General features: G+C 37.4%; 1 protein-coding gene across 2 annotated transcripts; it reads left to right on the forward strand.

The window, feature by feature from the left end:
* The first annotated feature begins 834 nt into the window (after positions 1-834).
* Positions 835-16,859, forward strand: elk1 (ETS transcription factor ELK1). 2 transcript variants are annotated; one of them, XM_048209287.1, is made up of 9 exons: positions 835-1,711; positions 5,920-6,128; positions 7,692-8,081; positions 8,256-8,411; positions 9,471-9,707; positions 9,832-9,961; positions 13,127-13,344; positions 13,959-14,060; positions 15,767-16,859. In XM_048209287.1, the coding sequence occupies exons 1-9, from the start codon at positions 1,687-1,689 to the stop codon at positions 15,863-15,865; spliced, it is 1,566 nt and encodes a 521-aa protein (XP_048065244.1). In that variant the 5' UTR covers positions 835-1,686; the 3' UTR covers positions 15,866-16,859. The 2 variants fall into 2 exon arrangements, with proteins under 2 accessions (XP_048065244.1, XP_048065245.1); XM_048209288.1 differs by lacking the exon at positions 835-1,711 and adding an exon at positions 6,389-6,449 and having other exon boundaries at positions 5,988-6,128.
* Positions 16,860-17,745: the final 886 nt, after the last annotated feature.

Raw genomic sequence — 17,745 nt, forward strand, 5'->3', positions numbered from 1 at the left:
CTGTGTAAAATATATATGGAGAATATTCTATGTACATTATTAATTTAGTTTCTACTGTACTTACTATAGTACTGTACAGATGTATTTATTTACTTAAAGGATTAATTCACTTTCAAATTAAAATTTCTTGATAATTTACTCCCCCCCATGTCATCCAAGATGTCCATGTCCTTCTTTCTTCAGTCGAAAAGAAATTAAGTTTTTTTGATGAAAACATTCCAGGATTTTACTCCATATAGTGGACTTCAATGGCCTCCAAACGGTTGAAGGTCAAAATTACAGTTTCATTGCAGCTTCAAAGCGTTCTACATGATCCCAGACAAGGAATAAGGGTCTTATCTAAAGAAACCATCACTCATTTTCTAAAAAAAAAAATTAACATTTTATACATTTTAACCATAAATGTTGACCTTCAACCGTTTGGGCTCCATTAAAGTCCACTATATGGAGAAAAATCCTGGAATGTTTTCCTCAAAAACCTTAATTTCTTTTCGACTGAAGAAAGAAAGACATGAACATCTTGAATGACATGGGTGTGAGTAAATTATCAGGAAATTTTAATTTGAAAGTGAACTGATCCTTTAAATATATATTATTTTAAGCATTTACTTATTTTGATCACTTTTATTTATGTATACTTAATGTATTTATTTACTGATTGCATTTTTTTACACTGTTTCTCTCTAAACTTTTCTACGGACCCCCTAGCACTCTCTTGCGGCCCCTGGAAAACCCCTGCATTATGTGTGCAGGCAACATTTCCGGCCAGCCCTGCAGCAGCAACCTGTGGATCGCACTTGACAGTGTGTGAGAGCGAGAGAGAGAATTTACGCAAAATGATTTTCATGTTTTTTTGTGTGTGTGTGTGTGTGTGTGTAAAGATTTTCATTCGACCTTGGAGCTGAATAAAAAGTCTCTCTTCATAAGAAGAAATCACAAAAGTTTTTCCTCTCATTCATTTTGCTCGATTCACGTCATGCCTGTGCAGTGACGTCACGGCCGCACAGGGGACTCGCGGACCGAAGAGAGGTGGAAAAAAAAGAAACAAGTAGTCGAAGGCGTTCGTGGAAACAGGAAGCAAAGAAGGGGAAAGCAGAGCAGAGGTTGTTGTTGTTGTTAAAAAAAAACTTCGGAAGGGAGCGCTCTGTCTTTTACTACCCCGCTATTCTGAGCTCTTTAAACCAACAGTGCAGCCGCGCTCGCGGTTGGCTAGAGCTCGAGGACTTTCCGTCCGTTGCTTGGACACCGCTGAGGGAAGATCGCGCGCTTCGCGCCGAAGTGGACGGACCAACGGCTACCTGATCAGGGGTCTCGTTTTATTTTCTCTCCCTGACAGTCCACCACACTGGAATGAACCCCAAATTACTGTTAATTTATTACTTTAAACGCAGGGCGTGACATTCCACCCTTTAAACCGCGGCCCTGGTCGATTTTACCGGAGTATTTTGACGTTTGAAGAAGTCTACAGACCGTCTGACAGGAACGGTGCACGCGCAGGCAGCCTGAGCTAACGTGAGCTAGCGACTTAGCTGCTAATGTCAACTAACATGGAGGGAGAGGTGCATGTGTTACATAACAGCCAAACGCAATTAAATCGCCGACTTTTGACACCCAGCAAGCACAGTTATGGACGTGAATTAATCTCCAAAGAATAAAACGGCCCATAAACACATTTATTTGGGAGAGATGGAGTCCAACCCGCTGATCAGCGGTAAGTTTTATTCCACTTCAAAGAGGTTGGACATGGAGGAAAGATTGCATTCGAGTTTAATAAAGTGCTTGTTAGGCAAATAAAGCCAAATACATTCACAACTCGCTCTCTTTTATTCACAGTTAATTTGTCCATGAGTTGGATGCTGGTGTAAACCAGAACGTTGTGTTCAAATCAACCTGATTGCCCAAAAAGTATTAAAGGGACCACCATATTAGTAGTATTTACTCCTTACTTTGGTCAGGGTGGGTTAACAAAACCTTTTGGAAATCTGATGCAGCTCAGCTGTGTTTGAGTACATGTTTTGCAATCCAAATGTCTGACAGTGTCCCCACATGCCGCTGTTTCTGAATCAAATACAGTATATCAGTGTTTGGCTGACTTGTTTGCCTCCTGGTTATTTTTGACTAATCAACCAGCAAAAGATTTAGTATATAATTTAACAGAATTGAATTGGTTTCAATTGTTATTGTGTATTAAATATTTTGGTGTCAAACAAGTTCCAGTACTGTTCTTGTATTTGTAAAGGTGCTAGCTATATAAATCAAACGCATTACCTTTTATTATTCGATTTCTTTTGCACAACAAGTCCTTTATGATTACTCTGAAAACATGCAAATGCTGCTTTCCAAACATGATTGTGCAATGCATATGTCAGCATTTCTCTACTGTGTTTGTTTGTTTGTTTTGTGTATATAAAACCAGTGTCATGTTGATAATAACCAGCAAGACCGCATGTAAACCCAAGGAGACAGGGTGGGAACATTGATGAATCTCTAGGAACTGCCACTTAATACAAGAGTTCATGTTTATTGGAGTCGGGGATTTGTTTGGTATTTTAGCACTGTATTAATTCTGCTCACATCACAGTCCTGTCTGGCTCTCTCCTCCTTTCTGATGGCAGTTCATTCATTGGCTATAAGTCATCATGCAGCCTGAGAACTCAAGATAATTGACTATTGAGCATTGAGGTCCCTGAACAGTCCTAAGGCAATAAGGTCTGACGGGGAAAACAGATCTGTGTTGTTCAGTGCCGGATTTTGTTTGCTTTTCTCAGATGTACAGGCTGATTTATGAGGCATTAGACTAAGGCAAGCTGCGCAGTGTTAGTCCCTTGATTAGTCATGCTGAAGCTCTTCAGCTAGAATGTAACACCGCAAGGAAAATTAGGGAATAATCAAAGTGTATATAAGACATCTGATTCTTTGGTTTTGGCTTCACTATGACATTTTTATCTGAAATACAGTGACCCTATGGTTATTTTTGTTGTTATATTTGGATGCCAGTATTTTTTAATGAAGGTGTGTGGGTAAATCACCATAGCAGTATATGTTTTTCATGAAAGCTTCAATGTGTTATTGTGCTTTGGGGAAAATCTGAAGCTGTTTGTTTTACCGTTAACGCTGCCTTTAAAGCACTTTATTCATATTGCTACATTATAGAGGAGTTTCTCATGATGCTATTCATTCTTTTAAAGTGCCCCTTTTATGCTATTTTTAAAGGTTCCTGATTTTGTTTTAGAGGTCTCTTACTGGAGATTTACATGCATCCAGGGTCAAAAAAACACTTTAATTTTCTCATAATATACATTACAGCATCAACTCATTTCTCAAGAGTCGAAAAACGGTTCGTTCAACGATTCAGTCTCTCTAAACCCCTCCTTTCCTCGAGGCTACTCTGCTCTGATTGGTCGGATGGCTCAGTTGTGATTGGTCTACTGCAGAGCGTGTCAAAACTAAAACGACCATTACCATATCTGAATTTCAGCTCCAGAGGCTTCCTTAGCACTTGATACACAGTGATACGAACAGTAATGATGGCGTCGGGTGCTCATCCTTTGGAAGTGCGTGCAAGTAGATTTTCAGTGCTGAAAAACTGCGTCTTCTTGACATGTCGACAACATGAACCAAACTCTTAGCTACAACTACAGTGTTTGAGGGTCAAAGCAGACGTTATTTGCAGGCAGCCAGTGAATACCATACACAGGCATTATGCAAATTTGAGTGACTACTCGTTTTGGCAGTTCAGAATCGATTCTTTCTTTTAGGAGACAATAACTATTTGTTGTGCACTTTGATCATTAAAACTTTGCAGACCTTTTACATTCACAAACAGCTATATTATGCACTACATGAAAGGTAATATTCGAAAAAGCATGATGGGGCACTTTAAACAACTGGCTTTGTTTTTTCAATTGGATGCACCTAGATTAAAATTCTGTCTGATATATTAAGCTTATACTATTTTCTCTTTTATAATTTTTAGTATAAGTCTATACTTAAAAACCAGTCATTCTTGTCAGTCAATTCAACTTTGTGATTGTGAATTTAGACATTACAATAGTAAAGTATAAAATATTGGTAACTATTAATTCTGAGCTGAATAGTTGATGAAAAGGTTAAATTGTGGAGATGAGAAATCCCTATAATATAGGTGGGACTCTTAAAGGCTCTTAAATATTTGTTGAAATTGAATGCTATTTTTTATTTAAAAATATATAACGGCTAAATAAATCTGAAATCTAAAGATTGCATGAAATCTTATATAAATAATCTTGACAAATAACTGGTATGGTACAGATATATATTGTTCATCTATAGAATTTTTGTGTGTGTGTTCATTTTACAGTGTAATTACACAAGCACTTTTTATTATATTTTGTTATGTTTATTACTAGGCATTTGTATGCATAATGTTCAACTCTTGCACTTGTACAGAATAAAACAAAATATACATTTAACACATTTTTAATTGTATGGAAGAGGATTAGGGCCAAGTAATAATAAAAAAAAAACATCTCGAAATTAAAGTCATTATAATGTGAGATTAAACTTTCTAGAAAAAAAGTAAAATACAATGTTGAGAATAAAATCATTACATTTCGAGAATAAAGTTGTTTTGTTTTGGGGAAAAAAAAATAGTTACATTTTATTTATAATAATGTTGAGAATAAACTCATTAAATTAAAACTAAAGTGAGATGTCAGACAAATCTTTCATGTAATATTCTGTGAATGAATAACATTGAGGGTTATTCTCTTTTCACCGATAGTGGTCATATTAATTTGACTTTCAAGTCCTGATTTGTTCTTCAAATGCTAATAATCTACATGCATAATTCATACTTACTGTACGTATTTCTAGCAGGAACAATTATGCGTTATAGAGATGTCTTCAAAAAAACTTTTTTGTTGTTGTTGTTGTCAGGCTGTATGGAAATGAGTAATTTTAGCAGTCTTGCAGTGTGATGTTTATTTGATGAGTAAGTGTAGATAATGGGCTAACAGGACAATATGACATTTAAATCCTCAACTACAGCTTTGTAAAGCCCTCTGTTTGCCTTGGTGTGTGGTTGTACAATCTGCCCACAGGATATTCTTCTGGTGTTTCAGTCCTAGATTGACACTATTTATTGAAGACATTTTACTGATAATGAATGCACTCACTCAATCACTTACAGCTCATTTTAAAGACGGTATTAATTAATGAGATTTTATGCGCTGGGTTAAAATGGAAATGGTTCCCTTCATTGTCATCAGCGATTCCCTGCGAATTATTTGGTTCAGTGTGCTTAAAAGGTGGCGGGGTCTTTTTTATTCCTTAGAAACTGTTGCTTAAATGCTTTTACCATGGTGATCGTTTCTAAGGTGTTGCTTATGAGTTACGTAAATGAAGGGGGGGAATGGTAATAGGGTTAATTTGCATTCTCAACATGTTCTTCCTGAACTTGTGATACACGTCCTCTGCTGACTGTAGCACCATTAATTCCTGCCTGTTTTCCCTCGATGTCACTGCAGATAAAATGTTCACTCCATTTACACTCATCCACTCAATCCAACCATAAAAATGTCTAAAGAAAGAGGATTTAATTAGTTTACTGTATTCAGTTTAATCCCTAAAAGGCTGTTTTTTCTCTTACATGGCTGCTGTTCCAGAACATATTTACCACGTCAATGAAATCTAGGTATTTTAGATGCAGTATTTTTTGCAACATAGCTAGTAAAAACCAGCATCTCTGTTTTTACAGCACATATGGCTTGGTGCATTGTTTGCATATATTACAGTGAACAAAAACATTAGTAATTGCAGGTTGTTTTACATTTAGTTAGTTGTAATTGCATAGTATTTTGTAGTAGTCCCTTTTTTAAATGTTGTACAATGTTAACATACTAAGCCTGGTTAACATAGTCTGTTTTCTTTGCCTTGTAGCGATGGATCCGTCCATTACATTGTGGCAGTTCCTGCTACACCTGCTGGAGGATCAGAGTCAGAAGCACCTGATCTCCTGGACGTCTGGGGACGGGGAATTCAAACTGCTGGATGCTGAGGAGGTGGCCAGACTCTGGGGGCTTCGCAAGAACAAAACCAACATGAACTATGATAAACTGAGCAGGGCACTTCGTTACTACTATGACAAGGTATGCACAGGAATCACTATGGGAGTGTTTACTGGTCACTTCATGCATTTCTTTGATCGGATAATTTTTAGATTGTGAAAAGACCAGATGCAAATGCCCTCCGAAACGCATTAAGACCAATTCAAACCACTTCACGAGGTGGTCTGGGGGGATGCATTCCAGTCAAAACCGTACAAGTCTAAATGCATCTGGTTGTCGGAACAACATATGTAAATTTTACTCCTCTTAAAAATGCTAAAAAAATAAACGTGTCGCCGCAGATGAGTAGCTGAGTATCTCTTCAGAAAGCCAACGCGCAAACTGCCGAAAATGAAACTGAAAGTAAGTCGCAGACGCTCAAAACATCATCTTCATTAAAAGTAGTGAGTCTAAATGATCTTACCAGTGCTGTTGCCACAGTCTCTCTTATTGCAGTCTTTTATTTTGAAGTTAGCTGATGATCAATAAAATGCAGCTCATATTTGTTGCTTTTGGTGATGTGAACTCCATTAAATCTGCATATAGTGCGGGAAATGAAGATCGGCTTTATATCTGTTTTGCAGAGACGCATTTATGTGGCCAAGTGTAAATAAATCTTTTTTATAAATCAGATAGCTATCTGAGCATTAAAAATGCAAGAAGTGACTAGGTGTTGACAGTCCCTATGACTGTGAATCAGGTCAGTTTCATTTGGTTCACAAATAGTGATCCTAATTAGGGGTGGTATGACCAAAGTCTTATTTCATGATATGAGAAATTTTAATTCACAATAACGATATACATCACAGTATATCTATTACTGTTACTTTATTTTTGTTATTAAAAATAAGGGGGAGAAAGCAGACAATAGGACAGCAATAGGACAGCAGATTTACAGACAATAGGACAGCAGATTTATTTAAGATATAGTAATAAATGCTACATAAATTGAATAAATGTAAAAATAAAACATTGCATAGTGTTTATTGTATAAATTAAATATAAACTGACTCTTAAAGATACAAAAGTTCATTCAGTCAAGAGCAGTGAGTGATTTTCTCTTTGTCTTTTGTTGTTTGATTAACATTAATAACACTGATGGCAGCAGGTATATTAAGCTTCTGTCACTTTAAGACCTAATGCACAAATCCTACATACTGATACATATCCGGTTTTTGCTCAACTGTTTCAAACAGCACAACTGTTTTCAACTTCCAAATGTTTCTTGGGCAGCAAATCAGCATATTAGAATGATTTCTCAAGGATCATGTGACACTGAAGACTAGAGTAATGTAATTTAGCTTTGCATCACAGGAATAAATTGCATTTTAAAATATATTCAAATAAAAAAAGGTATTTTAAATTGTAATAATATTTCACAATATTACTGTTTATATATGTACTGTATTTTAGATCAAGTATATGCTGCTATAATGAGCGTAAGAGACTCCTTTCAAAAAACCTTACTGACCCCAAACTTTTGAAGAGTTTTATAGGCTATATTTTTGATACAATAATTTAATGATAGCAAATGAGATTAAATAAATGGAATGAAAAAATTAATTTGATATTATTTACTCAAAATGCTTCTTCATACTCCCACAGAATATTATTAAGAAAGTTAGCGGACAGAAATTCGTCTACAAGTTTGTGACCTTTCCGGATCCCAACTCTGCTGATGGTCTGAGAAGTCCTGAGGATTCACAGAGGGCCACTGCGGGGGAGAAATTGGAGTCGTCCATTCAGACCAAACCTATAGGTGCTGCTAACACCACCAACACATGTCTCTCCAAGAGCCTGCAGGTTCAGCGCTCCTCTCCCAGCTCGGTTCAACGCAGCTCACGCAACGATTACATGAAGTCTGGTCTTTACTCCACTTTCACCATCCAGTCCTTGCAGACGCCCTGCAAAACCTCTTCCAAATTCATCAAAACCGAGCACGTCTTGAGTGACGGCAGCCCCAAACCTGCCCCTCTGGACCGCACAGTGCATGAGGTCAGCTTTATTCTGGATTTCATATTTAAATCTCTGATCTGATGTTTTTAATTCTGTAATAAATCCTCTCCGATGACACAAGTTATTAGTTAAACGAATTTTCAACGGGTTGCAAAACCTTGTGAGGCACATCAGGTATTTGATTCACAGGGATTATGTGTGTGTATGTTGCAGATGCGAATATGTCAGACAGAAGGACAGCAGGGATCTCTTCAGGCCCAGTCGACTGTGGAGAGCAGCAGCTTGCAGGTGATAGTGACCCACCCATCCCCATGTGCTACGCCCGCCCTCAGCCCCCAGACGCCCTCTGGCTCAGCCACTGCAACCACAGTAAGAATTGCTTATTGTAGGCAAAATCGTCAGTCTTTGATTGCTTTGTGCGACATCTTTGCTGATGGCAGTCATGCTAATTATATTTACAGTGAATCTCAGCCTCTGACAAAGTTCATGCATTCATGCAAGCCCTTTTCCCAATTAATAAAATCAAGTTCCATACAAAAAATGTTACAATATGGAAGTAAAAGAGTTACAAACTAGTTTTTACTCATTGCTCATTGAAGCACTCATTGTAGCCTCCTGGTCAACATGAAATTGTTAGGCAGATTTATAAAAGATTATGCATTATGATTCCTGGAAAATTCCTAAAAGTCAGCTAATCAGCTGGTAATCCAACACCCATGTTAAAGGATCAGTTCACTTCAGAATGAACATTTCCTGATAATTTACTCACCCCAGTGTCATTCAAGATGTTTATGTCTTTCTTTCTTCAGTCGAAAAGAAATTAAGGTTTTTGAGGAAAACATTTCAGGATTTTTCTCCATATAGTGGACTTCAATAGGGTACAATGGGTCGAAGGTCCAAATTGCAGTTTCAGTGCAGCTTCAAAGGAATCTACACAATCCCAGACGAGGAAAAAGGATCATATCTAGTGAAACGATCTGTCATTTTTAAAAAAAGATAAAAATTAACCACAAATGCTCTTCTTGCACTAGCTCTGCAATGCGCATCCACAACTTATGCATTAGGTAATCACGTTGGAAAGGTCACACATTAATTTTTATTTTTTTTTAGAAAATGGCCGATTGTTTCGCTACATAAGACTCTTATTCCTCGTATGGGATCGTGTAGAGCCCTTTGAAACTGCACTGACACTGACATTTGGACCTTCAACCCTTTGGTAACTGTTGAATTTCACTATATGGAGAAAAATCCTGGAATGTTTTCCTCAAAAACCTTAATTTCTTTTCGACTGAAGAAAGAAACACATAAACATCTTTGATGACATGGGGGTGATTTTAATTCTGAAGTGAACTAATCCTTTAATTACTGTTATTATGAAGACATCTGTGCATAAAAACACTGTTTTAAATTCATCTATCCATCCCACAGAATGCTCAAACACAGAAGAGCCAGAGTTTGGGTGACCCACCACAGATCTACCTGTCCGATCCCAGCTCTCTGACCTCGCTCATTCCTCTGGCTCCTGGCGAATGTGTTGTCAACCCCTCTCAGCATATGTTTGTGGTCATAAAGCCTCCTCCTGTCGGGCTGGCCAAAGAGTCCAATCTCCCACATGAGGAAGACTTGCTGGAGATTGTCGATCTAGATGAAAAACCGGATGTTGAGGTGTACAGACATGTCACAGTCATTTATGAATTATTCAGTGTACAACATCCAAAAAAAGGGAAAAAAAATGTTTGGTTGGAATGAAATGCAAGAGTAATTTATTTATTCTATTTGCCATACTCAGTCGGTGTCCACAGTGCCTGTCCCTGGAGTTACAGATGCCCCAATTCCTGTGGATGCCCCATCACCTTGCGTGGAGCCAGTGGCCCAGCCGGTTGGAGAAGGAGAAGTGAAAGAGAAGCCTGAGCTACCTGGTTAGTCAAAAGTTCTGGTTGAATAAATGTTCTGGTTGATTCTGGTTCATTAAAAAGACTTTGAGCTCAGAATAGCTGGTGATGCTCATAGCAGCTCTCTGATCTACATTTACAAATTCTGAGTGAATCTTTTTGTAAATGGTATCGCATTCCTTAGCGTTTTAGTCTCAATTATAAAAGGGACATCAAATAAACTCCATATTAATACTTCAATTTGCTTGGCAACCGTAAACAGCCTAGTGTTAAAGGGTTAGTTCACCCAAAAATGAAAATTCTGTCATTTATTACTTACCCTCATTGCCGTTCCACACCCGTAAGACCTTCGGTAATCTTCGGAACACAAATTAAGATATTTTAGTTGAAATCCGATGGCTCCGTGAGGCCTCCATAGGGAGCAATGACACTTCCTCTCTCAAGATCCATAAAGGTACTAAAAACATATTTAAATCGGTTCATGTGAGTACAGTGGTTCAATATTAATATTACAAAGCAACGAGAATATTTTTGGAGCGCCAAAAAAATAAAAATAACGACTTATATAGTGATGGCCGATTTCAAAACACTGCTTCAGGAAGCATTGGAGCATAAATGAATCAGTGTATCGAATTTGCTGTTCGGAACACCAAAGTCACGTGATTTCAGCCGTTGACAGTTTGACACGCGATCTGAATCATGATTCGATACACTGATTAATTTGTGCGAATCTTCCTGAAGCATTGTTTTGAAATCGGCCATCACTAAATAAGTCGTTATTTTGTTTTTGTTTTTTGCATTTAGAGTGCACGCTTTCACTGTGTTAATAAATATCACATGAAGAGTGCCGTTTTTCTCCAGATATCAGCATAACAAATGTTATATAAATTTTATTCATGTTTACATTTTAGACATCATTGCCTGTTTCTGCATAATTTCGCCAACGAATATAGTTCAGATCAAATCCAGAGCATTGTATTGCGTCCCTGAGCAACAAATGGCACTGTTTACTGAATGAATCAGCTTTTTGAACGAATAAGTTGAATCAATGAAAATTGGAAAAGATAGGTTACAAGTGACAACGAGGGAGCTTCAGTTGAACAACAGTGAACTGTGGTCAGATGAGATATTGTTAGACTATGTCAGTAAAATTCAGAAAAATGAACAGGTCCAATCAGCCGTTATTCTGTGCTCGCGGCGCGCACTCAAGTATTGCATGCGCAAATGTGCCGGCGCGCGCTGCATAATTACTTTATTATAGCTTAAATAAAGCCCAAAAGAATACGAGCAATGAATGTCATTGCTCTGTTGTAAGTTAAGTCATGAAATGCGATTAAAGCTGCCTCAAAACTGTGAATGCATGTATTTGTTGACATGGTTTTAAAGCTATTGTTATCCAATTTGTTGGCCTTAAAACGTCTTAAAAATGCACATATGTACACCAGATAAATCTAAATTTTCTAAGGGGGGGGCATGCCCCCGAACCCCCCTAAGCAAACTATATTTTATGACCTCGGTAATTATGAAACCATAATGCAATCTGAGGTAAATGTGTATTTCTACAAATGTGCACACTTTTGGACTAAAACGGTGTAGGTATGTGTATGCAAATAAATGGGACCGAACGCGACTGAATGTAAAGGTTTGTGTCCTCATTATTCTATTAATAACTACCAATTGATTTTGCATGTATGTATATGTATATACACACACACATACACACATACACACACACACACACACACACACACACATATATATATATATATATATATATATATATATATATATATATATTAGGGGTGTAACGGTACACAAAACTCACGGTTCGGTACGTACCTCGGTTTTGAAGTCACGGTTCGGTACAGTTTTCGGTACAGCAGGTGGAGAGAAAACTAAACATAAAATTGCTTTTTTTTATTATTAAACAGAGGTTTACTGAACAAATTGTGTTTTTGTCTTTAAATATATTAAATTAAATTAAAACTAAAAGTTTCTTAAGGATAAAAAAATGATCTCTGCTAATGCTATAAACTATGTAGGGAGCCCTAACTTGAAAGAAGCCTAAACTATTAGCCTAAATTCAATTGCTTTTTATTTTTAGATAAAATAATCAACACTCAAATAACAAATTGTATGCAAACCTGTAAGCTGCACCTAAGGCAGTTTTTGCATTAACTTCTAAATGTTTTTACTCCAATTCGTTGTTGAAATATAATCATTTCTACACAGTGGCTGTTATTTTAACATCAGATTTATTTAAACATACATTAAATAGCCTAATCAGGATATCACTAAAAGGTTAAGTAAAATAATGAATATATTGGCTAATACAGTGCATATATTAAGCGAAAGAGTTCATTTCTCTAGCGAACTAACAAGCTGTGAACACTGAATGGCTTTTCTGAGGTAAATGCATCATGACATATTGTTGAATACGGAAGCTTTCATTGATGTCTTTCCACCGTTGAAACACTGAATGAGCGATTACATGAGATATGACCGTTTCAGTAAGTTGTACTGAATCTTGCAACATACCTTCAGATGTTCTTTCATGTTTATTCTGTAACTAGTATTAAGGAGGAAGAGATGAACACATTCACTTGCGCTCCGCGCTCGCGCTGCCGGTTGAACTGAGGCGCCCGTACAGTGATCTGTCACCCCACATCAAAGCACGTCAAAATGGCATTTTCTGTTTAAACTTCATGATTTCGTGGACAGAATTTGAAGGATGACACTTTGTTTCTTATCGAAAGTAACAAAACGCAGAGCTTATTAAGGTTATTGGTGGTGAATATTGGTTGCAATGTAATGCTTCGGTACACACGTGCACCGTACCGAAAGCCCTGTACCGAAACGGTTCGGTACAAATACGTGTACCGTTACACCCCTAATATATAAAAAAAAAAAAAAATATATATATATATATATATATATATATATATATATATATATATATATATATATATATATATATAATTTTTATTTTTTTTTTGCCACCCCAAGAATTGCTGTGGCCTCGTCTGGCCACCCATATTAAAATTTTCTGGGGGCGCCACTGCTGATCCCACATGTTTATTAAAACAATACACATCTTCAAGCCATGCTTTGCAGTTATTCAACATGTTTCAAAATTCATATTGTTTAAAAATCAACTGCCAATTTCAGCCCTTCGTTCAAAACTGTTTTCAGAGGACACCAATACAGCATCAGCCTCCCTCCCGGAGAGCACGCAGGAAGTCCAGCCTCCTAAATCAAAGAAGCCACGTGTGCTGGAGCTGCCATCCTCGTCTACACTGCTGCCTCCTGGACTCTCACTGGATAAGGTCAATGCAGCGGTCAACAGCCTGCTGGCCCCTGGCAGTGCCACAAACACCTTAACACCCACAGTCATCACCTCCCATGCCCTGGTGAGCCATCCAGTTCATTATTATGGTTGTTTAAAAACATGTGCTAACATGTAAATGTGCATTTTTGTTCCTTTTTAAATGCATCTAATTCAGTTAGCAAATTTAAATTTGTTTTCACTATTTGATGGAATTTACTTAGTGCTGCTTGCAGTGGCATTAATAAGATGAACACCTCAGAAAATATAGAGTTGTTTAAGGCAGTTGACAGCACAACACAATGCCCTCTTTTACCACATAGAAATCACAAAGAGATGACTTTTAAATGACTCTCACAGAGCTTCAACATTATCTTACATTCTTTCAATGGAGTTGTGTTTGGGTGTTTTTAAGAGAGACATCTTTGCTTATGCCATACTTTTTATAATTATCAGAAATATCTTGTTTATTTTTTGTTGTGGGAGGCAACAATAGCGTTTGTGTGGTATGAATGGATGCTTCAAATGTACCAAGCTCGTATTCACACAGTCTCAATGTGATTTTTAACAAAGCCAGAGAGATATGAATGCTTGTGTTACCAGATAACCAAGAACAAAGAGAAAACACAATGACCTTGGAAAATGGTTCATACAGGCACACACACACAACCTCTTCAATTCTCTCTCTCTCTCACTTAGACTCCAGTGCTGTTGACACCGAGTCCGCTGCCATCAACCATTCACTTCTGGAGCACGCTCAGTCCTATCGCTCCACGCAGCCCTGCCAAGCTCTCCTTCCAGGTGAGACTTCCTGTCCACACAGTTTCCATCCACAGCATGGCAGCAGCACACCATCTGTCTCCTCACACTCCCTCGGCTCATCGCATGGCTGAGAATTTACTCTCTGCCCACTCCATTCATAACCATCAAATACATCACAACATATGACATATTTTTCAAACTTTTCTAATTGTCATGGTTCCTGATGTCTAATTTACACATTTAGCAGACACTTTCATTCAGAGCTACTTACAATAGAGATACATATGCACTGTCACAGAGCCAGCAATATTCACAGTATACAATGGTAGGTTTATTAGAAAGCTGGATTAGGAAACAAGCTGGAGCAGAGGAGAAGTGCAGAGAACAAAAAGATGACTTTTTTTTTCTCCACCAAATAGTCTTTTGTGTTAATTATATATTCTGAAATATTAGGCATGAAAAGGACATTGGTGTCATTACATGAGTGGTTCTCAAAGTGTGGGGCGTGCGGGAGATCCGCAGAAAAACAACAACAACAAAAAACAGCCATGGCAACTGCGTTTGAGTGTGTGAATGGCGGTTGGCTCTCTGCCTTTTTGAAGCGACACTGAACGCCAGTTCCTCTGAATCTTTCTTCTTCAGAATAATGACTTCGCACCGTCTGAACAAGTCCGACATAGAATTTCCTCGCCGTAGAAAAAATCTCTTCAGTGGACGGCATCACAAGCTGTTATTGTGAACTCTCCGCTCCCCTGCCATGTTCTGGCTAGAAGACTAACAAAAAGCTGAGCTCACTGAAATATTCATTTAAATTAAAATTTTTAATAATAAGAACTAATAATCTTGCTTTATATATTTTATATATATATATATATATATATATATATATATATATATATATATATATATATATATATAATTAGGCTAATAAACTGTCCTTGTTGTTGTTGTTATTACTATTGATAATAATAACAGTTCATCACTCTTAATTTGTTGATTACAGTTTTATTATTATTATTTAATAATAATAAATGTCATTATTACTGAAGTTGGTGTCTTATCAAATTGCTGTTGCTCCTATTTTTTAAATTGGTTAATTAAATTAATTTATTATTATTACTATTATCAATAACTAATAATAACAATAAATAGAAGTAATTTTTACTTATTACTATTACTGTCTTTTATCATATTGCTCCCATTAAAAAAAAAGAAAAGAACTAAACCTTAAATAAGGCTCTGCATTGCAGTGATTTCACCATGTTGTCTTTCTCTTATTCCTTTAGTGGATGTCAAATCTGTTGTGTTTAATTTTATGAAGGTTTTTGTATTGGACTGTTCCTCAGAAAAGCATGTGAGCATCCTCTGCTGGACAATAGCAGCAGTGCAGAGTTTGGCAGGTTTATTATACTTTGTTAATTTTACAGGAACAGGGGCATTAAACCTAACCCTACATGACTGGCCTCCTGTCTTAGTAGATGTTGTTCTTTTTGGACTAGTTTTGCATTTTTATTATAGTCTGTTTAATATTATCCAGTTTAATTAGTGATTGTGTCAAGTATCAGTACCAGTTGTGTATTTGAATATTAATGATCCAATGTAAAGGTATTACTGTGAATGCGTGCTTTCATTTATACTGAAAACGAGTAAAAATTATTGCTAACGAGCCATGAATGTGGTGCCTTTAAAAAAGGCTTTTAAGTCAAGCTTGAATCCTAATTAATAACGTGCTGTCATTCTTGCAGTTCCCCTCCAACGGAAGCAATCAGATCCAGATCCCAGCACTGAGCGTGGACGGCCTATCCACACCTGTCGTTCTCTCCCCTGGACCGCAGAAACCTTGACTTGCGATTTAATTCATTTGTCTCTCGTCGTGGTGATTGGCTCACTCCCCAGCCAATGGGACGCTGAGGACGACCAATGAAAGATGAGACACTCCATAACAAATTCTGCTTTGAGTTGGGCGGAGCCTCTGCTCCAGTGACGACTCGACAGGAGGAGTGCGCTCTCAGCTGTCCTTTACGATTGGTTGACGGAGCAGCCCGGTTCTGGGCTTGATGGTGGTATTTCATAGACTACTTGCTCTTTTGTTTTTCCCTTTGCCTTTTATATGATCATCAACGGTTATTTATTTATTTTTGATGTTTCTTGGTGCGTCGTGAGATGCACATTCCAGAATGCTCAGATTGTGAATTTGGAACTCTGAGATCTCACTTTATTTTTGATTTCTCACCGTAACATTATGAGTTATGGACCAGACGAGGTAACCTCTGATTGAATCAAGGCATGAAATGCCATTTACAGACGGAGCATTGCTTTCTTAAAAAACTTCTTTATTTTGTGAAAATGGAAAGCACGCATTTGAAACCTGACAGATTTAAATGCAAGATTATTTTTTTTCTTTGCCATTACAAAGACACAAATCAGTTTTTAAAGGATATGACACACTGTTGTTTTAAACATTTTGTGTTTTTCCATGGACAAAGGAGTCCATTTTGCTAAAGAGTAATTGAAAATGCCAGAGGAATGTCACGGCCATTCCCGGGATTTGAAGAGGTGGAACTAGGGAGGAAAAGCTACAAAAGAGCTTCAGAATGACGTCAAGATCTGGAATGTATCGATCTTTTTCTTCTATGAAATCATTCCTTTACTTCTTGTAAATATAAGTTGCACCCATTCCAAGATTTGACAGATTCAATTTTTTGTTCTCACTTTCCTGTTTTGGTTGTTGTTTTTTTTTAATAATTCTATCAAAGAGCCCTTTCTCTGGCAAAGCAGGCAAAGGTTTCAGAAGTGTCATGGCAAAGCTTTGCAGTTTCATGCTTATTTCTTTTCTTTTATTTTTTTTAAAGAAACCGCCAGAGGAGACCAAAGACCAGCTGTTTATATACAATCCATCTTAGCATCTTTTTTCTCCACGTTTCACATTTTCTCAGTCTCTTTCTCTTGCCGTCTTTCTATTTTTACTCTGCCGCATCAAAGGGCTATAAGAACCAAAACGCTCTCTTCTGACACTGTATATAACTGATACATCCGACTCGCCAGCTATAAGTGTAAAACTCAATAAGCGTTGTAAATAGTCAAAGTAATTTTTGCAGCTGCTTTTGATATTGTTAGTAGTTCTGTGCGGCCTGCCTCTTATGCTATGTTCGTCTGATGTGTTAAAATCACACTCACGGTTGTTACCTCAAAGCTGTCAACAGCTCGACGCGTCAAAGCAGGCACGCAAATACGTTGCGACTCTTTCCTACTGACACACAAAGCCAACGATTATTTGCATATCTTCTAGCGCTTGTAGTTTGTGTATGAAGCTCACGTTTCCTGTGGGGAAATCATGGTGGTTATATATAGCGTTCTACAGAAAGCTGTAGTCAGTGTTTATGGACAGTAACTGCCTCCATGCCATGCAGCCTTTTTTCTTTTCATTTGTCTCGAGTTTGCTAAACTCACACATAACATACTTATTTTCATTTGCGTGGTCAGTGTCTTTCACATTTTAGAACATTTCAGCTCTTTAATTTGGTGCTTTAGTTGTTTTAAAGAGATTTCTGGTTTGATATCTGCGTAATTGTAATGAATTTGGGAGGATTTGCTCGTAGCATGCTGCAGTTGCCTACACGTGTCGCCTCTCAGTCCTCAGATTGTTCTCTCTTGCATTTTGTGCAACTCATGGCTGATTTGTTATGTCCGGAACAATGCGAACTGTTCTAATCTCAGTAAATGA

This window comes from Megalobrama amblycephala, linkage group LG12, assembly GCF_018812025.1.
Source record: "Megalobrama amblycephala isolate DHTTF-2021 linkage group LG12, ASM1881202v1, whole genome shotgun sequence".
Taxonomy (NCBI): domain Eukaryota; kingdom Metazoa; phylum Chordata; class Actinopteri; order Cypriniformes; family Xenocyprididae; genus Megalobrama; species Megalobrama amblycephala.